Raw genomic sequence first — 25237 nt, forward strand, 5'->3', positions numbered from 1 at the left:
TTGTCATCTTATATGTGTATGTTTATTTGGGTCGGACAAAATTGATGATTATTTATAAAAATTACTATATTGGCCCAATAAAAAACCAAAGTTTATATCTTGTCCATCTTTCAATTTTTTTGGGTTTTGTACCATTCCATCTTCATTTTAATGGATGAATTCATATTTCTCTCCCAACAAAACCTTACCGTGTGTTCATTACTTGAGGATGGAAGATCAACAGGTCTAATGGTAAAAAAATGGGTTGATTCCTATTCAAATGTACTTGACAAAAAAATAGGTAATTTTGGTAAAAGAAAAAGGGGTAGTAATTGAATTTCATGATATAAGTTAAGGGCGAGTATGAGAGCAAAAAACAACCACAAATGGGGTGCCTCTTTTCGGTTTGTAATCAGCCATTTCTCTTGGTGATTTCAGTCAGCTAATTATGTGGGTCAATATAGGCCAGCTAATTTAATACTGGGCTGACTAAATTGTTAGTAAACACATAATTAACTTGGATTGTAAGAGATATCACCCATTATCAACTGAAATAAATTTAATTTTGAAATTTTTATTAAAATTTAATTAGAATGACTAGAGTGAACATGATTAAGTATTAGGAGTTGCAAAATTATGAACTAAATATTATAAAAGAAAATTATTGAAAATTTGAACTTTAGAGACCATTAAGTATGTTACCTTAATATAAAAGTTTAAAGTACCCAAAAAATATAATTACACTGAAATAAAACAACCAGAAACGTGTTTCATATTTCCAAAGGAATGAATTGAAAATTGCTTCTTCTCAAACCCGAAAGCGTTAAAAGCAACCAATTCCCACACTCCCAGCCTTTGACGACGTCGTATGGTCCAAACGATACTGCACTAAGCATCTCCCTTGCTGAAGAGCCACCATTTCCGACTTGGAGAGCTCAAACCTGCACTTGAATAGAAAACCCTAAAAGCTCACATTTCTCCGATCGAATAGAAGAATACATGGCGATGACTGCATTGAGACGCGAGGGTAGGCGGATATCCGGCCTTCTCATGTCTCCTCATCCCGTCAACCTCCTGCGCTCTTCTCTCGCTTCTTCCGAGTACGATACGATCTCTCCTTTTCGGTTTTTATTTGTAAATTTGAAAGTGATTTGTCTACAGTTTTTTAATTCTTTGAATTCTATTCAGATTTCGTTTTTGCTCATGTGGAAATGTGCTATTTATTGCTGTTGATCGAAATCGAAACATTTTTGAGGTTTTTTTTTGGGGGGCGTGGGTGGGATGGGGGGAATTATTTACTGAAAATTTGTTTTATATCGTTGTTTTTTTTAATTATGGTTTCAATCATTACATGGGAAAGAATGCAGCTTGTGCAGCGCAACGTACCACATTTTGTTGTTAGACGCTGTTGTGACTTCATCACATTCCTCTTGTTTTGCTTGGTTTTTGTTTTATTAGAGTTGTATTATGAAGTTGGTGTATGTATCAGTGGAATTTTGAGCTACCTTGCATCTATTTATTGGTGCAAAGCATCTAGTATGGAAAAGGATCTGTCCAGTGAGTAATTTGATACATGAACGAAAAATATATATATATATATATATATAAATAAATATATATGATGACTTCTCCCGGATTTGTTTCAGGGATTACAAAGGGCAGTTAATGACTTTATGTAGTTTAAATTAGGCAGATTGAATGGAGCTTCTTTGCCTGTAAGTATTTATTAGACTACTTGGATCATTAGGCTTATATAAGCTAATGTATAAGTTGGTAATGATTCTTTCGAGATGTTTATACCTCTACTGCTTCTGTAGATATGCATTCTTCGTCAAGATTTAAGTGGGTGGTGGAACTTATATCTATTGTTAAGATGAGAAAATGTTTTACGTCTCTCACATTTTAGTAATGCACTTGCCTGAGGTGCAGTGTCGCATTAAAAACAATTTAAGGTGAGGCTGCTGGTTGGTGGAATGCTTGGTTTAAACTTTGGCTCGAAGTACCCAATTTCCTGATCATGAATATTGAAAATCAGTCTATTATAGACTGCAATTATTAGTGAAATCATGCAATAATGAATAGAAACATGCAATTTCATCAATTGTGTGGAAAATATAAGAAGTCCTGCGAGTGATATACTGTTTGCTAGTTTGTTCTGAAAGAATATTGGGTAAGTAAGTGACACATCTGTGTATATGAATATGGCACAAGGTTGTGCCTATAAGTGGTAGATTGCACACTGACTAAATAACTGACTTCTCTATGTTTTTCTGTATATATTATTATTAACTAGTATTACAACCATGCATAAACCCTGGACATTGTATTAGTATGAAAAGCATTAGGACTATGAATATTTGAAAATAAGATTAGTTATAGGCAAATGATTTTGGTCAAAGATGACAATGGAGAAATATTCGTTTTAGGTTTTTGATAAAATAACAAAGTTAGGGAGCAATAAGTCTATGGTATTGACAGAAGGTCAAACCTGGCTTATGCGAAGATTATAGTTGAAAGGAAACTTATTGCGGAATATAACATGGAAAACATATTATTCAAGGTTTACATGAGTATATTTGTTCCCATGTGTTGGATGCATCCTCGCTATTATTTATGTATACATTCCATCTTATTCCTTTCGCTGCTGTTGGCAACTCTGATCTTTTTATTACCATGTATTATCACTCTACTTTTTCTTTGTCTCTGAATAAATTAGCACATGCCAGCAGGGAGCAGGTATTAGTGGGAGCTCGTTCTATCTCAACTCAAGTTGGTAAGATAAGCTCTTAACTCGAGGATAATTTTCATGAGTTATTTGCTATAATTTCAACCTTGCATGTTGAACTTGTCTTTGTTGGAAAATGAAATGTTCATTGATGATGCTGCAATGTGTAGTTCGCAACCGTATGAAGAGTGTAAGGAATATTCAGAAAATTACAAAGGCTATGAAGATGGTTGCAGCTTCAAAGCTCCGGGCTATTCAGACCAGAGCTGAAAATTCACGTGGCCTATGGCAGCCATTTACAGCTCTTCTTGGTGACATCCCAAGTGAGTTCATAGATAACACTCGTTTGTGTCTCATTTTCTCTGTTGTGTGTGTTTATATATACTTCTAATTCACCTTATGCCTTTTCTTTCACATCATTTTTGCTTGATTTATGGGTATCGTATTTCTGTCCATTATGATTCAAGAATTGTGCTGTCTACTAAAACCATGCACTGTCCTCATTATGATTTTCCTGTTGAAGCGCTGTCACTAAATATACGGGGTTGCTTCTGAGCATGGCTATGTGATGGGGAATAAAGTTGAATCGTTTTTACTCAAGGGCCTTCAGGTGTATTAGCTGCATATTTCTGTACATTTCTTCTGTGATTTTTTTTGCCAAATTTTTGTAGCAAAGATATCTAGGAGAGGACAAAATGAGAACATTCTGAGTGATGTCTTGTTCTTTTATTCTTTTTCTTGTGTGGTTAAATTAATTTAGCCGAAGCTGGTAGTCCATGCATCACCTTTTGAAGGAATTGAGATCCATCTCAAGGACATCACTTCAAGTGTATACCTCATGTAATAATTACTTTTACCCCATTACATTGGGGTACGATTTTCTTTGGTCCAGCCTGAAGTAATTCCTTACTTAGTGTTAGATTTGACTGCAATTACTTCCACCAGAAGTTGCGTATTACATATGTCTTTGGGATCTATTACTGCTGATCTTTACACTTCAGTTTGGTATTATGCTCCATTCTGCATGTGCTCAAGCTTAAACAACTGTCAAGAAAGTAGTTTAAGCATGAATGACAAAGGAAGCTTCTATACTGTTACCTGGATGCTATGCTTGAAAGTCACGATATGTCTTCTTGTCACAAATCACTAACCTTTGTATATGAAGAATGCATGCATGGTTATACTTAATGCCAAATTCTCAGATCAAGTGCTATTACTGCATCACGTCAAACTAAGACTAATTCACCTAGCTGCTAGCATTCTTATGCAGAATGCTTATCCTCACTGTTTTATTTATATTGTTCCAGTCTTCTCAAGTGAAATGGCTATTGTTATGTCCATTCTGCATTCTCATTTCTGAACTCTTTCTGTAGCCATTAAACTAGATGGCTTTGTTTTCAACTTATCTATCTTCACTTAAGTCGCTGATTTTTCTTGTACTCAACTAATCCATCTGTTTTACCGCACAAGGTGTGGATGTCAAGAAGAATGTTATTGTCACAATCTCCTCAGATAAAGGACTCTGTGGTGGAATTAACTCTACTGCTGTCAAGATAAGCAGGGGCATCCATAAATTAAATTCTGGTACATTGTGTGTTTGCCAAAGTTCTGAGTTCGCTCTCCTTCTCCCGTTCTTCTTACTTTCCCTTTCCTCATCAGTTTGCATAAGGGTCATTAACCACAAATTGTGTGGTTCCAGGTCCCGAAAAGGAATGTAAATATGTCATTTTGGGAGAGAAGGCCAAGGCCCAACTTGTGCGAGACTCAAAGAAAGACATTGAGCTATCGATGACTGAGTTGCAGAAGAATCCTCTGAACTATACTCAGGTTGTCTTTGTTCCAAGCCCAGTTTCTTTTAAAATGCTCGCTCTATTAGTTAGATGATAAATATTTGTTTTGTGTGCTAAATTCTGTTTGACTCCCACTTTCTGAGTACAGTTTCCGTCTTGTTCTTTCTTGTTGAGACTTTCAAATCGGTAAAAAGATAAACCAACCTGAGGTTTTCTCTAGGTCTCTTGACTTATTGGCCATTCAGTTTTTACTTGCATGAGTTTAGAACCTATGTTTAGGTAGGCTCAGAATAGCTTTTTGTGAAACAGTAGCTAATCAGCTCCAACGGAGCGTGCATTGCAACCTTTAGCCATTTACCATAATGGTCTGGATTAAGGTGGAAATACTACTTTTTCAATGATATACTATTGTATGATCTGCTCAATTCACCTCATTGATTATTTCAAGACACCAAAATTTGAGGATCTCCATCAAATGATGCAATAAGTGTTCCATGGCATGTACAACATGACGAGCTATAACTCATTGCAACCTCTAGTTTTATACAGGAACAAACATAAGATTGATGACCAATTATAAGTGTTAAAGCATATCTTGTCTGAAAAATGGCTTAAACTCTTATGTTGGTTTATGTTGCCTACTTGGATTTAAGAGTCTATTTTTACCATGCCACACAAGCTGATTATGGCTGGTCAGCTTCATTTGTGGGATATACTGGTAACATTTTGTATTTAGTCTGTAAATTTTGTTCGCACTCTTAGCCAATTTTCTGGATTAGGTCAGTTTTTCCTACTGCTGAACTGAGATATTTTTATTATTGCTACCCAGCATGTAGATTGCTTATGCCAGGGTTGAGTTTTACTGCTTAGCATAGCAGAATTTCCAGAAAAAGGAAATACTCCTGAATTTAAAAACTATAGCATATATCTTTGCAGTTTTTTGCTTCTGAAAATATATTCTATATCTGATTCACAAATTCTGGTCCACTTCAGGTTGCTGTGCTTGCTGATGACATCTTAAAGAATGTAGAGTATGATGCATTAAGGATTGTTTTCAACAAGTTCCAGTCGGTGGTCTCGTTTGTGCCAACAACCTCAACCGTCTTGTCTCCTGAGGTCATTTGATTGCATCAGCTGAATTCATTACTTGAATGCTTTTGTGAATAATATAACTGATGCATGTGAATCCAATGTGATGTCGGTATAGGTTGTGGAGAGAGAAGCTGAAGCTGGGGGAAAGCTTGGCGAATTGGATTCTTATGAAATTGAAGGAGGTGAAACTAAGTCAGAAGTGCTTCAAAATCTCGCAGAATTTCAATTCTCTTGTGTATGTTTTACCTTTCTGACTTACTACTCAGTATCGTTGTTTTATATTGGATTGAAAAACCCAGCTTATGATTAATCTATACTTACCTTTTGTTTGTTGTGATGACTTGTAATGTTTTCTTCAGGTTATGTTCAACGCAGTCCTAGAAAATGCTTGCAGTGAGCAGGGAGCTAGAATGTCTGCAATGGATAGCTCCAGTAGAAATGCAGGAGATATGCTTGATCGCCTTACTCTTACTTATAACAGGTTTGATTCGGCTCTCATCACAATTGTAGTGTTTACATGTCATACATCTAGACACTCCTTAACCAGCGTATCCATGCATCCAAACAATGTTTCTGAAGTGTGTTGGGCTGGTGGGTAGGCTAGAGGGATGACTAATCTTTGCAATAAACAGATATAGAAGCAGTGACTTCATTTCATCTGTTATTTTGTTATAACATCGTTAAATCTTCTCAAAGCACCAATCTGATGTGTCTTCATGTTCACTACAGAACTCGTCAAGCATCTATCACTACCGAATTGATAGAGATTATTTCTGGAGCATCAGCCTTGGAGGGCTAGTTAAACAAGGCTTCCGTCTCCTTGTCTTCCCTTGTCAGATGGTGACGAAATAAAAGTATTTGTGAAGGACACTTTTTCCCTTTTTGACAATGCACTATCGAGCTTACAGTTTAATATACTTCAATAATCCCCTGGCTACTTCACACAGAGGATGCAGGCATTTGCTTTCAATTTCTATTAAATCCTGCTCATTATCTCATTTTTATGATCTTTAATCATGATTTCACTTGGACAGGGTACCAAGAAAGTATTTTCACTTAGATTTCACCTCGCCCATCTTTTGCTTCTCCTACATGCTAGCATTTCGCTCTTCCCCTCTTTTTCTTGTGTATATTTCTCCGACGTATCTCTGTTGCGTTGAGATATCATCAAATCTAAGAATTAGGTTCTTTCTTCTTGTAATCTCTCCGAGATCAGACACTTTTACCTTGTTACATAAGAGGGCAAATATTTTGCAGAAATCGTTTTTGTCAGCATAGCCGTGCAGAGGTCCTCTCTGTTGCGAGAAGTATGACAAATGCTTGGTAGAGTTAGGCACGTTTTAGTTTGCTTACTATGCACTAGTTCAATCTCTAAAGAGAAAGTGGGTACTTGGCATGTAGGAATGGATTTGGGTGGGAACTGAATGTGTTTAGGAATGGAACAAGACGGAAGAGAAATGATTTTATTGCACCCATTTATGTTATTTGTGAGCTCTATTGGAAGATAAATATTTGTTAAAGGTAAATGCACATAAATATGTAGATGACTACATATCATGCTTAAGTATTCAACTAGTCATGTTATATACTTTCTAGTTCTAAATATTTCGTATTTTTGTATTTTATATGGATAAGAAAACGTTTATTACATGTTTTATTTATATCTTATGCCTATCAAAATTCTATCAGTTTTCGTAACATGGAAAATGTTTTGCACTTAGTTATAAATTATATATAAATATTTATAATATTATAGTATTTTATGATAAAATATTGTACTTTTATATGTATGAATATATGTGAGGTGGATACATTAGTAACCATAGATATAATAACGCCACAAATAAAACAAAATACTATCTGGACTAAACAATACTGCATAATTCTTAACATTTTCACAAGTTCTACAATTATCTTTTATGTTTTTTTTTTTTTAATTTTAATAAGATACTGCATAGCTCGCATACCTTATTAGTACTAATTTGAAAGTCATGTCATGTGTGACAAAGTTCTTATTATTTTTGGTGGGATGTGTGACAATATTGAAAAAACTTGTAAACTGTTAAATACAAGTCTCTCTGAAAGAGAGAACCAACCACATTTTTATATTCATAGATACATTTCCTATAGCACTTGAAAACAACACCAAATAGATATGTAAAAAATTACTTTTGCCCACTAATATAAAATAGGGTAATTCATATTGATACCCTATGAAATTAAATTAAAGTACACAAACACCTCTTGTCTTTTGTAAAATTATAGTTACATCATTTGTAATTATAATTATATTCTATATTCAAAGAAAAAAGTTTATACAAACATTTTTTATAGATATTACACTAACAACTTCAGGGACTGCAGTTATAATTTTACAAAAAATAAAAATATTTGTAAAATTTAATTAATTTCAAAAGATGTCGATATAATGTACTATGTATAATTTAAAATTTATCTCAATTAACCATTATTGTAATATTATAAAAGAAGCATTGTTTAAAATTGTACATACATTGAATTTGGTGGAGAAAATGATAGCTTAGTTTGAACAAGCTTTGATTTTCCTATATCAGATTATCACCATCTTTACCCATCTTCAAAACCAACAAAACAGATATTACATTTGATACTGATTGTTCCTTACCATTAACTCAACATTTGGATTTTATGGCTATTTCATCTGCCAACCCCAACCCCCCCCCCCCCCCATGTGAAATTTGATTTATTTTGATTTACATATGTATACAAGATTTGATATATATATATATATATCATACATTGTTTTAAATACATTAAATTAAAAATATAGAAGATGTAACACAATCTTTGCCAAGTGGTTTTTTCTTTTATGCAAAAAGAACTTGTTGAATTTATTAATTAAATAAGTCATAAACAAAATAATTGGATAATTTTGTTTATGATAATTAATGTTCCCCTGATTTAATTTCAAGTATAAATTAAAATAACACCCCATGATATTAAGTATATTATACAAATATTCTTTATATTTTGTAAAATTACACGTATATTTTGTCTAAGTTTTTGTTAATGAGTATTTAAAGTATGTTTATAAATTATAATTATAATTATAAGATTAAGAAATATATTTATAATTTTATAAAAAATATTGGATGTTTGTGTAATTAAATTTAAAATTATCGGCATAAGTTATCTGAATTTAAAATAATTAATTAGTTTAAAAATAAAATGTTTCTTTTCTTTTCCTCATTTCGTCTTTCCTCACTCTCTCCGGATCCTTTTTCTTGCTCAAGACATTCGCCCGCACTCTGTCAGCACAATTCACCTCCGCCCGACTGTCGACGCTGTCCTCCGCCTAGCCCCGCCGCTACCCGTATCCGTTCGTGTATGCTTTGTGGAAAATTGGTGTAGGCTGTAGCTACAAAGGCAAATCAGAAGAGCATTTAAACCAAGAGAGAAGTTTGATTTCCAATTCTCAAATTTTCAGGTCCTGCAGGTGTGTTACCCAATTGTATCAATTATTCTTTCTGTGCTTTTAGTTTGCCTTTTCATTTATCAGCATTGTTGATTTACTGGGTCCGCTAGAACTTGAAACGATACATGAATGTCTAGGTTGGGTTAATGTTTTGCGTTCGTAAAGATCTTTAGTGGATTTGTTGATGATTCAGAATATCCTGTCCGAAGTATTCTCTCTTGCTCGAAATATTTGTGTGAATGGTGTGTCTCTGTTCGTTTTACTGTTTATTCTTTACTATGTTTTGCAATATGACATAAAAATACTCCTCATTTGGTTCTTGATGCATGCTCCTTTGCATTTCCACATTTTACCTGCTGTGAAACGTTCAAGGGCATAAAGTTTGAAGTTGTATCTGGTAATCGGAAATAGATTGATCTATCAGGACGTGTCTTAGTACTTGAAGATACTGATTGTGGTTTAGTGGCACCAAATTACATGTTTCTCTGCGCTCGTATGATGCGTAGTAATGTTTGCATTCGACTAAAACTAGATTAAGTTTAAACAATGTTGTCTGAACCTAAAATTTGGTGCTTTTACTTTTTCGGAGTTATTTTATAATGAGTTTGTTAGCAATTGATTTTTTTTCTTTTCCATTTTGAGTTGTTAGCAATTGATTGCATGCTTAGAACCGTAAATTGTGAAAAAATTGCCAAAAAGATTTACTTGATGTTTTTCAATTCCAGTTCTTAAGTTATTGATGTGATTCAAAAAAATGTTGCACGACAAATTTCTTAAAGTTTCATTTTTCAAGATTTTGGAATAATATTTGCTAAAGTTAGGTCAACCAAAAGGATTAACATAATCGCAAAGAACTATCTCTTTTTGGCATGCAAAAACCAGCCATGCATATTCTCTTTTGAATAATTTTTCTATGACAGAAAATGGATCAACTTTAGATGAATTGATTTACCATTAAAATGACTATCATTTTTCTGAAAATAAGAGAACAACGAGTATAAGTTTTTATGTTAAATATTCTTTCAAGACTATTTGCCATGAAATATTCCTGTAAGTGTCTGAGAGAAAGTAATTTTGTACTTGAAGACTCGTGATATCAAGAGATCATATCTCCCTCAAGTTGAATGCTCATGCTATCTAGTTTCTGTAATGGTGGTTTCTTTTGCAAAGATTCTCAGCCCAGAAATATCCACTCCAACTTCAGAACGGACCTAACATTTTGCAGCTTGAAATTATTCAAACAATTAAACAAATTTAGTTTTCTGGAATTTAAATTTCTAAATTTTCAATCCAAATGCAACCTCAAAAGAAGTTAAGTGCTTACCTTGTGAAGAAGATTTCTTCTTGGTTTGACCAAAAGTATAGACATTGAACCATAGCCTGTTGACATTGGGTGTTGCAGTCTTATTGAGAGAAAAAGGTTTATGAAGGAAACTATTTGACCTATTTCCTATAAAAATTGAACAATATAACCTATTAATAAAGGGGACACTGATTGGTTTCTTTTTATGCAGCACCAAGTTGAATATTGAGGAGTCAATCAAATTTTGTAAGTTTCAAAGTTGAAGCATCAAGACTTAACAGCTAAGAGATTCTGGCTTCAAATATATACTAAGAACATTGGTTGATAAGACTACTTCTGTAGCAATTTCACATTTGATCTAGAGTATATTTTCATATGAATTCATTTATTGTACTTAATCAGTTTTTAAAATATTGATGTATCCAATAATATAATTGATTGTTCTCCTAATTCAGTATTGAATGCCTTTGTAGCTTTTATTATCAGGCAAGAGTTCCTGACAGCCTAAGATCATGGAGATACCCGGTTCAGAGTAGTCTGCAAAGGACTTTGCCATATGATCAAATTTTTAAAACATAAAATACTATAAAACAAGCATGTTATTTTTTGTATGGAGATAAATATATATACTCTGAATTCGGTAGAGGATTAACAGCTTACTTTGAAAAGCTTTTCCTATATCCTATCAGCATCTGAACTACCTTTAAATGCAACAAAAGGATATGAAATTTGATATTGATCATTCCTTACAATTCTGTCGGAGCATTTGTTTGATCAATTTGACAGTAAAGCAAGAGTTGGATTCAGAAGAAGGGTTAAACTCTTTTAATAGTATGATATGCCTTGCACTGAAATGCATTTCCATGTTTTGTCTTTCTACTTTCATGCATATGCACTCATTCCCATTGTGTTATGGGCAGATACTTTTGATGGAAGGATTGATGAGTGCGCGGATCAATTTGAAGCCAATTCACTCTTTTAGTAGTAGGCAACAAAACTCAATTCTTGTTCCTGCATTGCCTCCAAAAGTGGCAAAGAGGGTATTGATTAGTCCAACTTGGATAATGAGAAATCCAAAATCCTTAAATTCAATTGCTGCTTCTTTTCAACCATTGGAGGGCTCAGCAGCAACCCATTTTGACAACACATTACCATCCAAAGGTGCAGCTTAAGTGTCCTAATACATTCTTTTGAGCTGTATACTCATCATATATCTATGATCAGTTGGAAAAATGGCACCAGACAGGGTTTCAATTTAATAATGTTGAAGAATTTGATTACCCTGCCTAAAACCTTTTGCAATGGCTGTAGTGCCTGGCGTGGCATGAATTTGGTCTAAGTTCTATGATCTTGAATATGTAGTAATTGCTGCTGATTGTAGCTGCTTCTTTTTATTTTGTAAGAGGTCCTTGATGTGTGGAGAACTGCCGATGCTGTATGCTTTGATGTGGATAGTACAGTGTGCGTGGATGAGGGGATTGATGAGCTGGCAGAGTTTTGTGGAGCTGGAAAGGCTGTCGCAGAATGGACTGCCAGGTTCTCATTACTTTTCTACTGGTGGAAAGTCGTTCTTGACTTATGACCGCAACTATGCCATTTGTATTTTATTTTACTTTGTTGGCTCTGCCAGGGCGATGAGTGGTTCTGTTCCTTTTGAGCAAGCCTTGGCTGCCAGATTATCTCTTTTTAACCCGTCACTGTCCCAAGTGAAGGAGTTCCTTGAGAAGAGACCTCCAAGGTACAAAACTTTGTCTTTTGATTTGTATGTCTTTCATATTTATTTTCACGGACACTTTAAAAATGTTGCATCAGCCATCAGTTTTAAATTGACTGCTTTTTTACACACATTTTAAGGTAGTAATATTAATGTATGATATATGGTGTCTTACTTGTTAAGTCTCGATTAGACATGCTAGACATGATGTATCATAAGAAAAATTTATTGAAAATTCCTTCACTGTAAAATTTTATACTGTAGAAAATATTAGAGAAATGGAATACCGTGAACATTTAAATCTTTTTGGAAATATTATTCTTGACAGAGCAAGTTGTGAGTCCTGTGACTATGTTGCTTCAGCCGTCACTCCATTTCCAATTCCATGCTTATTGTGTGCATCCTTCCTCAGCATAATACGATAACTTCTGCTAGAAGTTGTAATGTAAAACAGATTGTCAGAGCAAGACAAGGGTGTTTCTGAATCAGACTGTAAAACAGCATATTTTGGATGTGAGTGAGATTTACAGTATTAGAGGTTTAGAAGATTACGTAATTGTACAGATATTGTCATATAGTTACTGAAAATTTGTCATATCATACTGATCTTTTTCTCAATAAGACAAAATTTCATATACATAAGTAAAACTTTTACCAATTAAATCTGCACTTTTTACCAATGATGCTGTGGTTGTTCCCTTCCCTAGAAAGGGAATGCTGCCCAGGGATATGGTCCTCATATACATAAAATCATCTTGAGCTCTTAAAAGTGGATATATAGAAACAGCGGCTACTGAGAGGAATAGAACTAGAATAATAAGGGCACAAAGTGCTTCTTCAGGTATAGCTGGATATGTATGGAATTAATGATGTTACTGCATAAAACATGATTTACCCTTATTGGCACTGGAATTCTTCTCATGCTTGAAAAAACAAGAAAAAACACTTCAAAAGAAAGTGACAGAAAATATATTTTGTAAATAACCTGCATTAGTGAGTAAAAAAGCTCATGCACTTTTCATGAGCAGGCTCGTGTACAAAAATACTGATAAAGTTGTTAATCTTGGTCAGGGCCTTTTTCATAGAGTTGTTAAGGTTTATATGTCATAAAAGCTAGGTGAATTTGAGAAAGCGATGCAGTTTCTGGATATGGCTTCACGAGTACATTATAAACACGATGGTATTTCTATACAACAATGTACAAGCAAAACATTTGACTTCTAAACCATGGAACTAAAAGTGGAAGTATAGAAACCAATTTACTATATTTGAACAGATGGATATGTCTAATAATATAGAATTTTCAAATAGTTGTGAGATTCTGATGCCTTATCACTTATCAAAACTCCCACTATAGGATTATAGTCTTTGATTAAAGTAGGCATATGTATTTAACACATGTTGAGAATGCTTGAAGAAGTTTGTGATTTACTTGTGAATGAGGATAGGAAGATTTGGGATTTATTTTTTGCTATACCAAATGACTTAAAGAGCAGAATTATATCACTAATAGGTAACCAAATTTAATTCATTGTTTAAGTATGAAAACATATATGCATATCATGGTTTTGGGATGGCTAGTAATGAAGAGTCTCATGACACGGCCTGCAATTATGAATTAATTGCCAGCAGCAATTAATTTGTTTGAATTGTAGCCTTTCCTCTTAGTTTAAATTCCTAGTTTGACTTGACACAAAGTTTATCATTATTGTGTTCTCTTCTACACATGACCCCTTGATGTTTGACATTAACTGAAAGTCTGAAAGTGGGTTTTATTTATTTTGTGGAAAGCAATATGAGTTGGACATGTGTGTTAACTATGGTAGGTTATAGTATTCTGCTAAGTGTCGCCTGCAAAGGAGTTTTATGTTCACATTTTACAGTTAACTGGTGTCAAGGGAGGTTGTTATGTAGCCATGCGTTAATAATTTCAAATGTGATGTTGTTATTGTTATTATTATTGTTGTTGTTGTTATTTTAAATTTTATTCTGTCTTTGTTAGTGCATGATTGGCTTAATTACTTCTGTTATTTAGACTTTCTCCTGGCATTGATGCGTTGGTGAAGAAGCTGAAAGACAAAAACAAGACTGTATTTCTGGTCTCTGGAGGTTTTCGTCAAATGATAAATGTGAGCTGCTTATTTTAAGTTTGTCGTAATATACATTGATTATTTGTGTGTTTTACATTCATGAATCCTCCTGCAATTCTGGGAGGTTGAAATTCACTAGCTTGAGTGTGATGTCAGCGTTATGTGAATAGAACAATTATGCATGCTGAACTTCTTCAGTGGACTGTCCTTGTATTTTATCTGTGACAGGAATGCGAGAAATTAATGCATTTAATATTTTAGGTCACTTGCCTTGATTGTCTTGCCACAGTACGATTCTGTTGTTACCTGTTACTTGTATAATGAAGTGTGATATCATGCTTCAGCCTTTATATGGGAAATAAAAGTGGATACAACAAAAAGAATGCATGTCGGCCACTCTCCTAAGAAGCCATTAATTTGATGTGAGGAACGCTAGGTTGATTTTTTCCATGTATTGCAATTGATCTGAGCAAAAAGGAATACTGTATCTATCTATATGGTTAGCTCCAGAAATTGCTGTGCTTTATAAATTTAAGTTGCCTTCATGCATATTGAGGTTGTTGACAAATATACAGAAGAAAATATCTTCCACGAGATCTCTAAAGATAAATGACGGAACCCATCAAGAAAATAAATGTGAAAATAAATTGATGATGGAAGATGTAGATATGCCTATGATGAAGAGCCATATGTCTTGGTTTTTGCAGTTTTGCTTCTTGATCGGCACAATAATACCTGCCTTAATGTTGTGCTATTAAGAGAATAGAGATCAATTTAAATGCTATAAAGGGAAACTTCACAGCTCATATTGTTTATTATATCAGTTCTTCCTTTATTGTTTATAACCATTTCCCATGTTGCGGGCTGGCCATTCTTCAATTGATTGTAATAGATGTACTTTCCTGTATGGATATAGAATTTAGTGTAGGAATAGGAAAAAAATAATTATGAAATTCCACAATGCTTTCTTTTGGACAATAAATGCAATTTTGTAAAATTTCTGAATGTGATTGTTGAGTATTATGCATAAAAAAAATATGGTAAATTACAACTACCTTCTTTAAGATTTGGCATAATTACGAATACCCCTTCATTGTTTGAAAAAGTACAAATACCCTTCTAATGTTTGAGGAACTTATGTAATCCTTAGTTGGAGGTATGAAATTGTCAACTTTGCCTTTACTGTATTTAAAAACAAAAAAAAAAAAATTAAAAGTTTGTAAAAAAATTGGACAGGGTGGATGGAAAAATTTTAAAAAATTTTAAAAAAAATTATCCACTTAATTCATAAAAAATTAGATTTTTTTTTTTAAAAAATAAAATTATAATTTTTAACCCACAAGGGCATTTTGGTCTGTTCACCACAAAAAATGGATGGAAACCTAATGAATTATGCTAATTGTTAGGTGGTTGTTAAAATTAGGAAGGTATTGATAATTTTTCAAATAACAACGGGGTATTCGTAATTATGCCAAACTTTAGGGAATGTTGTAATTTACCCTTTCTTACAAATTACTATGTATCCAAATGACTAAATGTCTACAAACATTTCCTTCATACTTTTCTTTAAAACCAAATGGATTTTAATTTTCACTTGAGTGCCTTCATCAGTAAGCTCTCAAAGTCGAGAGACAAATTACTAGTTTATAGATACCCATGGTTCATATTGTTGTGCAGTATGTTCTGTTTGATCTACTCATAAACTGCAAATACATGAACATGTAGGGGCAGAAATATAATGCGTCTGCAGATTATTATTTCAGCTCCTAATGTGAATATTTTTGAAGCCCATCGCATCAATCCTTGGGATACCACTTGAGAACATATACGCCAATCAACTTCTCTTTGGAAGCTCTGGCGAGTTCTTGGGGTTCGATACTAAAGAGCCCACTTCAAGAAGTGGAGGGAAAGCCACTGCCGTTGAACAGATTAGGAAGGTCAGGTGCTGGTTGATTTATACTGGTTTCATAACATCTCTCCTGAAGCATAGTAAAAAGTCCCTCCCCATCTATTTCCAGGTTAAAGGATACAATTCTTTAGTCATGATTGGAGATGGTGCAACTGATCTTGAGGTGAGAAATATTACTTTCCTCCTGCAAACATAGAGGATATTTGGAGGTGCTTATTATCTCTTTTTAAATATCTAATAAGTTATTTGATAGACTATCAGATATTATAAAATGTTTGGTAAAATTTTTAGAGAAAAAACTTATTTGATCCAAAAATATGAAGTTAAGAGCTTATAATAAGAAAAGTAGGAGTTTCCAACTTAGTTTTAAAATCTTAACAAACTTTTTCAATTTTGCTTGTATTAATTGCAAAATTATTATTAGAAACATTTTGCAAGCTCTATTATCATATTTCATCCAATTGGTTTAAAGCTTATTTTTACAATAACATCCATCATTTTATGAGTTCTAAGAACATATTACAAGATTTATGAATTTATAAGATCCTTTACATAAGTTTTACATAAGTTAGTTGAACGAACAGCCCCTCTTTTTTTTTCTTGCCAATAATTGAAGTCATTTCCATGTTGTATAATGAATTTCTATGTTGACAAGCACTTTTCCCAGTACATTTCATGCTTCATTTTCCTCTGACTTCTGCTAGCAGCCTGAAAAAAGGAATGAAAGACAAACCTGATGTGATTGCATTACAATACAGAAACAGTTGCCATTGTTCTCTATTTCATCTTTCTTGGCGTGGATATTCTAACATGATTCTCTTAAGTCACCATATCAGTTCCTTTTTCTATGTCAACGTCGTCTTAACCCATATTTGCATAATTGTGTATCCAGTCAATTCGTCTGTATTTTATCATGGTTTCCTTCTGTTGCAACCACAGGCCCGTAAGCCGGGAGGTGCTGACTTGTTTATATGCTATGGAGGAGTCCAACTTCGAGCAAGCGTTGCAGCTAAAGCTGATTGGCTTGTGTACAATTTCAAAGACTTGATCAACTCATTGGACTAGACCACGGTCACGCTTTTATACACTTAAGTTTTCCCTCATTCTATGGCCGTTAAGGCGAAATGTTGCTTAGTTCAATTAATAAGGGTTCCATTCTTGTTATCCTTGCATCCCTATCTACTTTCTCTTGTTATGGTGAAAAACATATGAAGATTTTCTGTTGAGAGCCTCAAAACTTACCTTGTGCTCGTATAGAAGAATTTCCTACAAACCGAAAGGATCATTAGATAATGAGATCACGCGATTCAAGTCGAATTATCTTATCTTTTGTAATGTGATGAATTCTTTAAGCACTTGGCTGTCACGTCTGACCGATTTTTATTCATCATTAGACATTTCTTGAACGTAGTCTATTTTCTTTTACTCTTTTTTATATGTGGGTGATGCTAATTATTTAAAAATTTCGCTAGTGGTATTATGTATGAATTCTTTGAGTAGGGTATAAATTTGACTTCTTGTCTCTTGCAGCGCTTTTGGGTCCAAGAAATAGGTACCCTGACACAGCTATATAAATAGAGGCCAAAAGAGAAGACCTTAATGTAGATTTTATATTGAGCATAAAACAGTAATGATTTATAAACTGAATTTTCCAATATCATCATCATCTACATTACAAGTGAATAATAATCTATTATTCATATCTAAAAGCTGCAAGATAGTTAAAGGTTGGTTACATGACTATGTTGCTGCATTTAAGATATATGGGCTACAACATTATTAATTGCAACCTCATAATATTCTATTTCATCTTTTGTTTCTTGGAAATTTTTGGAAAAAATAGTTAATATTGTAATCACACCTCTAGAAAGAATTTTATTCATCACTATTCCACCCAATTTGGATCTTATGTTATACATGTTATGTCAGTAAAACTTACATTACTGGTAATGGGTTAAACGGTCCCCAAATGACGAATTTTCACTTGAAAACCAAGAATATGATGCAATAGGGATCCGTGCATTTTTTACTCGAGTTAAATATTAGTTTGCAAGAAAAATTCAAATTGTTATAGCTGCCCTTGACAATTGAAAAGGAAAAAAAAAAGGTGATTTAGGTCCCAATAGGCAATATTCAAAGAATATTGAACATATATTGTCCGAGTCTAAGGTTGGAATGGAACGTGCGAAGGAGTCATGATGGGTTGATTGATTCATCATCGTTTACTCGAATTAGATTACCATCTCAAAGTTGAATTTGGTTTTATTAATTAAGGCAGCTGAAAAGCATGAGTGCAAAACAATACTAAAAGCATGTCTTAATTTGTGATAATGAGTACAATCGGAGCTATTGTGTTATCTAACATTGTTTAATCATCCGTCTAATGAAAATAGGAAAAAAAAAAGAATATTTAATTTTCTTTTGTTACAAAAATGAGAGAATATGAGTTGCATCCCACAGCCCATCAGAAAATATTGCGGTTGTGTATGTGAAATCGTCGATATTGTCATAGTCAATATACTATCGTAAAAACTCAAAACATAACTATGTGAGAATCAACACAAATATTAATTTGATCTATGATCAGAATTATAGCCATATTCAACCATAACTCCTAAACCTGGCCAATCAACTATTGCAAGAGAATCACTATTTGGGGTGCATAAATTGCAGTGATATATACTATAAAGATTTAGAAAAATTGGATCCTACTATTTGGTTTATTTATCTATTGTGGGTTTTTTCTTTTTCTGAACACACATTTATTTATAGTGGTTGGCTAAAAAGATATTCAACTAGAGAGGTGGGTTCCTCAGAAAAAAATAAAAAAAATAAAATAAATAAAGAGAACAAATAGACAGGCTGAAAAAGCTTCTTTGTGGTGATGCATTTGTTTTTTTGTTTTTGTTTTTGAAAAGAAATAGACTTTTTGTGGGGTTGGGGCTTTTAATATCATTTGTTTTGCATTAAATATTTATGATTAATTCATCAATCAATTTTTATGACTTCCACTTTGTGTTATGTCTCAACATACCTTTCAATACTGGCTTTCATGATTTCCTTTTCTTAGCATTTAATGGACTAATAATTTTTAAAAAAAAGGAAAAAATCCAACATATATTGATTTATTTCTTCCTTTGGAATTGGATTATATTATCTAAAATTCATAATTTCTACCTGTCCCATATTGAGTTATACGTTCCGAAATTACAAGAATTTTGAATATCAGTGCAGAAAAAACCCTAGATGAAAATAAACGATGATCAAAGTTATAATTTGAAATAGATGAATACTTTTATACTATTTAATTTATAATTAGAATGATTTCTACATTTTCTTAGCATTTAATGGACTGATAATTAAAAATAATAATAAGAAAAATCCAGCATATTTGGATTTATTATTTTTTCATTTGGGATTAATGTTATCTGAAAAAACAAAGTAATTTCCACCGGTCGCATACTAAGTTATATGTTTTGAAATTATATGAATAAAAGAGTAATAAAGCACGAAAAATTTTATTGATGTATGACTATCGAAATTATAATTTATATTAGATCAATATTTTTTATAACTATTTTTTTATAATTAGATGGTCATTTTAATTTGTACTTGATACGTCGAAATTTTAATTAAAATTATAGAATAAATAATTTAAATTTGATGTTATTAATTAATTTAGGTGATTCAGAATATACACAAAATATTCTGACAAAAAGATCAGCTCTTTTTTTCATTTTTCTCCCTTCAAAGTGCAGAAAAAGGAGATTTAATTTTTGGAGCAAACAAATATTTTGATTTCGTAATTTAAACTTTGGATCATCCGAACGAAAAGTATTAAGAGATGAAAAATATTAGGAAGAAAAAAAAAAAAAGCCAAGAAATATCTGAAAAAGAACCAAAATGCGTTCTACTATTTCCGTCGTCGTCTTGTAAATCTTGGGGCCCGAATTCACACACACACACACACACACACACACACACACACACACACGATATGCTTTGCCAACCAATACAAAAGTTACTTCTCATGTAATCCGAAGCTCAGTTTGGGCCAACCCTCTTCGTTTTTACTCCTTTTCAGTTCTTGGTGTGGTTTGGTAGGAAAATGGGTCCCGTTTTTTCTTGATGGTTGTTGCAGTTCACATGGGTATTTCAACTGGGGTTCTATTCAAAATCTTGGAAGAAAGAGAAAGAAACTGGAGGGTTTTGAAATGGGTTGTTTCTGTTGATGGGTTTTGTGGTTTTGGATTTTTAGAAAACGGATTTGCGTTGGATTGTCCTGGTTCTTTATGGAGATTGCATTCTTGGCGTTGATGCTCTGGTAAAGTTTTCATTTTGGTCTTTTCCGTGTTAGCTTGAGGAGTGAGGGTGTCTGAACTTCGGTCTTGTTGATTGTCTGAGTTCAATCATACTTTTCTTGTTTGGTCTTTTTGGTTTGTTGTCATGAATGGTTTTAAGAATCTTTTGCCATGGGACGACCAATTTATCAGAATCTGAGGTTTGTTTAGTTCTTGATTTGAATGCTGAGGTGTTGGTGTTGGTTTTGGATTGTCTGTTTTGGAATTTGTTGTGAAGAATTTTTAAGGTATATCTGGCTGCATTTTGTTTATATTACTGCATTTTCCCAACCTTTTATGACTGGAACAATACCGGAGATTGATTTTGGTGGTTCTGTAACCTGTCTTTCTGTGGACCTTCCATGCCAATGAATTTCGATGGTTAAGGATTGACAACCGGCGAAGAACTTTTTGTGCTGAACTGGTTTAGAAGTTTTCTTTGTTCAAAGGACTCCGAAAATGGATGTTTGGATTGTTGCAGCGGCTGCTGGTGCTGGATATGTAGCTCAGCGTCTGAAGAATCTTAAGAGTAAGCATAATTGGTCAGATTTGTCTTATGAGAACCATAATAATGTTAGACCTGGGTCCTCGAGTATTAGACAGAAGGTACCAGATAAGAGCTGTCCAATCCGCAGAGTGTTGTTGGGAAAATGTTTTGAGGAAGAAATGTCTAGAGAAGGAGAAAAGTCTTGCAGAGATGCTTTTACTGCAGATATTGCTTCAACTAGTGGATATAAAGATGAAAATCTGGTAATGCTGGATAACTTTGCGACTTATGGTACACATTCTGATTCAAATTCTTTAGCTGGGTTTGGGAACAGTGAAGATATTCGAGGGGATTTGGAAGGTAGAGTACCTTCCAGCATTGGTGAAGTTATTACTAATGATTCATTGCCTGAACCTTCTTCAAGAGAGATGGGTTTTTCTTATGGTTTTAGGAAACAGAGAAGTAGCATTAGAAGTAGAAGGATTAATAGTCAATTCATACAACCCCGAACTTCTCTTGAAAGTTGTCTTATGGCTCAGTTATACAAAGAATATGCTGAAATTGAAGAATACATTTATTGTCCCAGTCCACTTCAGAAACCGACTTTGAGACCATTTATTGTGACTGATGGAAGCAGAATTATCAGCAGAACTCCTCAAGATTACATCAGTGAACCGAGTGGAACAGGGAAATGTAAGTTGCAGAAGGATACCTATGCACAGGAGAGGACGACTGTACTTGGTGTTCCAAGACTCCCCAATGTTGCATCTGTGAAGTTACAAAAGAACGCTAAAGCTAGAAAAGGAAAGGAGCCTATTCTAAGAAGAACTGACTCTAGTAAACTGGCCAATGGAAACCACAACAATGCGCCAGGTAGTATAATCTTACATTATTCAGTTTCCATTAGGCATATGCGCATCTGTAGCCTTCAAAATTTTCATCTTTTCCATTGAGATAAAGCTGTTCAATCTGCATTTGCAGTTGTGTTCTGAAATATATGGTTAATGAGAAGTGATGACATATGGATTGGAAAAATATAGTTCAGAGCACTACCAGGTTTCATGGATGAACCTGGTACTCAACTTCTAGTAACAGACAGATATTACTTCCACAACTGAAAATAAGAACTATAATCTATAACAGATGTAGTAAGATAGAGGATATGTTACTGTATGAGTTATTGGACAGCATCATACTAAAATCATTTTGTATGTGTTTATTTTGAAGAAGCAAGACAAGTGAGGAACACACATGGTCCCTCAGTTTGGTTAAAACAAATGCTGTAGTCTTTATCATATGGGAGCTTCCTACGCCTGCTATCTTGTTTACAAGATAACTTGTACTTACCTGAAATACTCCACAATCATTGTTTCTTTTCCCAGGCTGCTTGGCTAAGCTGATGTAATCGTCCCCACCCCACATCTGTTGTGGAGTGAAATTGTAAAACTATGCATCGGGTGCTATCTACTTTTCAATATGGGTTTTGCTAGTTCCAATCAGTAGTTCCTTGCAAGGATAGTAGAGTTAAGGAATAGTTTGAAATAGTCCCATCCTACGCTAGTTCCAAAAGGAAATAGTGAACAGTTTGTAAGACCTTGGTTCCCTCCTAATAAACACTTGTCACTAAATCAAAAGTTATAGCTGGTTGTAAAAGCACAACTCTTTTTCCTTGTAAACATGGCAATAAAAAGCTCGATTTTGAGTGGCAGGTGGGCATAAGTGGCTGCATCCCAATAAGTGCCTTGCTTCCTGTGGTTCTTAACTAGTTACACTTTCACAAGTTGAAGGATCAAATTGACAAAATATTCCACCTCCCTCTTATTATGATTGGCTTAAGCATTTTGCGACTGTTAGCTAGTCGCCAATAATGTTGATACCACCAGGATTATGCCTGGGTCTCATATTTAAAGAAAGATGGAAATGTACCTTTAGTGTAATGGGAAAAAAAGATCATATTTTTTTCTTGAAAAATATTGCTTCAGAATGCAGCTTAATAGGGTGGTATTCTTTACTGTGGTGATTAAAAGTGTGCAACCACTTTAAGTCTTTCAAAATTTTGTTTTCTTTGAAATAGTCTAGTTTGGCCTGGGTTTTCAATCAGAAATAATATTCCACTCGTTAATTCGATAACTGTACAACCACTTTAAGTATTTGTAATGTCATTGTGGTTTGAAATATTTATTTTGTGTTAGGGTGCTTTGTCATGAATAATATTGTGCCTACCGTGTTGCTAAGTTTTTTTTTGGGATGTTTATGCTAAACGTCTCTCCTTGGTCAGGATCATCTGATGGGGCTCTTCTTTTCTACTTCGGATTAACAATGGGCATTATATCTTCTTTCTTGGCAAATAAACGGGAAATGGAACAGTTGAATAAGTTGTTGAAGCAGTCTGAGAATCTGGTTCAAGATCTCCAAGATGAGCTTGAGATGAAAGATTCTTTAACTGTAAAGGAGCTTGCTGTAGAGGATTATGAATCACAGGACATGCATAATGATCGTTGCTCTGATGATGCTGTACATGCTTTGTCTCTTGTTCAGAAATTGAATGATGCTTCAAGGTATTCTAATGAGGACCATTGTGATCAGAAGGCTGATGAGGAATCTTTAAGTAAAATTGAAGCAGAGCTTGAAGCTGAGTTGGAGAGATTGGCATCAAACATGAACTCGTCCAGATTGGAAAGAAAAATATCCAGCACAGCTGAGGTAAACATATTATGCTCATGCTTTCTTGTTCTCAATTTGGAAGGATGTGCTTGTTAAGTTAATGTGAGATTTCTCATGATGATTTGACTTCCTCCCTACTGCTTATCAATCTTGATGATTTTTCCTCCACCTTATTGTTTTGAGCATTCACTTGACAATTGGAGGCAAATGTTGATTTCATGCATCTCATCTTTTAAGTTGAAATAGTAAATAACATATTATCATCGTGAATATCGGACGTCATATATTGTTGTCTTCTCTTTGTTTTACTGTCTGTTGTGAGGGAGCAGTGCAGGTGAAAAGCAAAAGGCTTAGCATTAGTTCCACACTCCATTTTTTTCATTCACTCTAGAGTTGATAAAAACTGTGACTGGTTACTCAGTTACACAAGTAAATAAGACCAAAATATGAATCCTCGAGGGTTCATGTTAGCCCAGTGAATATCAATTACTGTGGAGAAATTTGTGTTGCATATGTAATTCATATAGTATCCTAAACAAATCCACTTATAGTTATAATGTTTGCCTTTATCTGGGCTTGGAGGATCCTGTCTCTATATTAACACTTCCTGTGTTCTCTAAGGATCTGTCTTTCTGCTGCTTTAGCATAAATATGATACTTGGACTAAAAGAAGAAAAGCATGTAAATATATATGTAATCTTTTCGCTGTTATTCGTCTTGTTGAGATATTGAATAGACTGTTCATACGACCACCTTTAATGGACTATATTGCAGCTTGATCCAAATTTTGTGTCGGATGTTGTCAAGGGGGAATTAAGAGCCGACTTGTTTGGTGCCAAGACCGGTGACCAACCTTATGCTGATCGGGATGGAAGCGGTAACTCCACACCCCACTCAGCCCACTACTCCATCTCCCCCAGAGAGCTGAGTTTGCGCTTGCATGAAGTCATCCAATCAAGACTTGAACAACGAATAAAGGAACTTGAAACAGCACTCCAGAACAGCCAGAGAAAGGTCAAGTACATGGAATCCGAGCATGTGCGTCCATCAAGGGAGATCTCAGACAACAAAACAGGAACTTCCTCCACCCGTGATAGCCCGGTTGCTAAAAACTGGCCACAATCTATGGACCAGCCCGTCGTTATCAATTTATCAGGTGATGCTCTGGCTGCATACAATGAGGCATACGAAGAGTTCACAAAGATCTCTGACTCAGACGAGGAAGACTTGCAGTTTGGGTTTGAGAACAGTGTTCGGGTTCAAGATGGGGACATGAAACAGTATTTGTTCTCCAATGGGAGTCGAGAAATGGTGTTTGATCGAAGAACTGAGGAAGAGCTTCACACCATGTCAAATGATATTGTGTGCAGCAGCCAGGATGAGAGTGAAGATGATGAAATGGAGAAGCTGTTGATACAGCAAATTATAGAGAAAGCAAGGAAAGGCTCTCCTGCAGTTTTGAAAGCTCAAAGAGCATTATTATCAACCGATGAACATTGACATTAAAGAAAAGCAAATAAAGGAAATAGAAGGGTAAAAATTGCAGAGCACAATAGTTGTATGCTGAGTTTGCATCTTTTTTGCTCTGTTAATAATTTTTTGCAGTCTGATGTTTCATGATTTATCAATGAAGATTTCATACTTGTTTTCAACCTTTGCAATAGAGCTCATCGCAGACAAGTTACTAAAG

The 25237-nt window shown here is 34.2% G+C and overlaps 3 protein-coding genes across 6 annotated transcripts; all 3 read left to right on the forward strand.

Annotated features, from left to right (window-relative positions):
* Nucleotides 1–826: 826 nt before the first annotated feature.
* Nucleotides 827–6584, forward strand: LOC105168864 (ATP synthase subunit gamma, mitochondrial). 2 transcript variants are annotated; one of them, XM_011089045.3, is made up of 9 exons: nucleotides 827–1079; nucleotides 2706–2752; nucleotides 2875–3027; nucleotides 4175–4288; nucleotides 4404–4531; nucleotides 5488–5610; nucleotides 5702–5821; nucleotides 5946–6067; nucleotides 6316–6584. In XM_011089045.3, exons 1-9 carry the CDS (start codon nucleotides 979–981, stop codon nucleotides 6383–6385), a joined length of 978 nt encoding a protein of 325 aa, XP_011087347.1. In that variant the 5' UTR covers nucleotides 827–978; the 3' UTR covers nucleotides 6386–6584. The 2 variants fall into 2 exon arrangements, with proteins under 2 accessions (XP_011087347.1, XP_011087348.1); XM_011089046.3 differs by having other exon boundaries at nucleotides 2709–2752.
* Nucleotides 6585–8810: 2226 nt separating this feature from the next.
* Nucleotides 8811–17462, forward strand: PSP (3-phosphoserine phosphatase). Of its 2 annotated transcripts, XM_011089048.2 has the most exons (9): nucleotides 8811–9061; nucleotides 10555–10589; nucleotides 11264–11504; nucleotides 11747–11879; nucleotides 11974–12081; nucleotides 14093–14186; nucleotides 15935–16084; nucleotides 16166–16219; nucleotides 16996–17462. In XM_011089048.2, the coding sequence occupies exons 3-9, from the start codon at nucleotides 11273–11275 to the stop codon at nucleotides 17119–17121; spliced, it is 897 nt and encodes a 298-aa protein (XP_011087350.1). In that variant the 5' UTR covers nucleotides 8811–9061; nucleotides 10555–10589; nucleotides 11264–11272; the 3' UTR covers nucleotides 17122–17462. The 2 variants fall into 2 exon arrangements, with proteins under 2 accessions (XP_011087350.1, XP_011087349.1); XM_011089047.2 differs by lacking the exon at nucleotides 10555–10589.
* A 2503-nt stretch (nucleotides 17463–19965) lies between these two features.
* On the forward strand, nucleotides 19966–25199 carry LOC105168867 (uncharacterized). 2 transcript variants are annotated; one of them, XM_088883276.1, is made up of 3 exons: nucleotides 19966–21756; nucleotides 23162–23586; nucleotides 24355–25199. In XM_088883276.1, the coding sequence occupies exons 1-3, from the start codon at nucleotides 20856–20858 to the stop codon at nucleotides 25045–25047; spliced, it is 2019 nt and encodes a 672-aa protein (XP_088739402.1). In that variant the 5' UTR covers nucleotides 19966–20855; the 3' UTR covers nucleotides 25048–25199. The 2 variants fall into 2 exon arrangements, with proteins under 2 accessions (XP_088739402.1, XP_011087351.1); XM_011089049.3 differs by having other exon boundaries at nucleotides 19971–21756; nucleotides 24322–25199.
* Nucleotides 25200–25237: the final 38 nt, after the last annotated feature.

Source organism: Sesamum indicum, linkage group LG8 (genome assembly GCF_026168435.1).
Source record: "Sesamum indicum cultivar Baizhima isolate 11 linkage group LG8, ASM2616843v1, whole genome shotgun sequence".
Lineage (NCBI taxonomy): Eukaryota > Viridiplantae > Streptophyta > Magnoliopsida > Lamiales > Pedaliaceae > Sesamum > Sesamum indicum.

Coding starts and splice junctions, on each gene's coding strand:
- LOC105168867 (XM_011089049.3), top strand. CDS start 20,856: ATGGATGTTTGGATTGTTGCAGCGGCTGCTGGTGCTGGATATGTAGCT. Junction 21,757..23,161: donor AAACCACAACAATGCGCCAG/GTAGTATAATCT, acceptor CTCCTTGGTCAG/GATCATCTGATGGGGCTCTT. Junction 23,587..24,321: donor AAATATCCAGCACAGCTGAG/GTAAACATATTA, acceptor ACTATATTGCAG/CTTGATCCAAATTTTGTGTC.
- LOC105168864 (XM_011089045.3), top strand. CDS start 979: ATGGCGATGACTGCATTGAGACGCGAGGGTAGGCGGATATCCGGCCTT. Junction 3,028..4,174: donor TCTTCTTGGTGACATCCCAA/GTGAGTTCATAG, acceptor TTACCGCACAAG/GTGTGGATGTCAAGAAGAAT. Junction 6,068..6,315: donor CTTACTCTTACTTATAACAG/GTTTGATTCGGC, acceptor TGTTCACTACAG/AACTCGTCAAGCATCTATCA.
- PSP (XM_011089048.2), top strand. CDS start 11,273: ATGGAAGGATTGATGAGTGCGCGGATCAATTTGAAGCCAATTCACTCT. Junction 11,505..11,746: donor CAACACATTACCATCCAAAG/GTGCAGCTTAAG, acceptor TTATTTTGTAAG/AGGTCCTTGATGTGTGGAGA. Junction 12,082..14,092: donor CTTGAGAAGAGACCTCCAAG/GTACAAAACTTT, acceptor TCTGTTATTTAG/ACTTTCTCCTGGCATTGATG.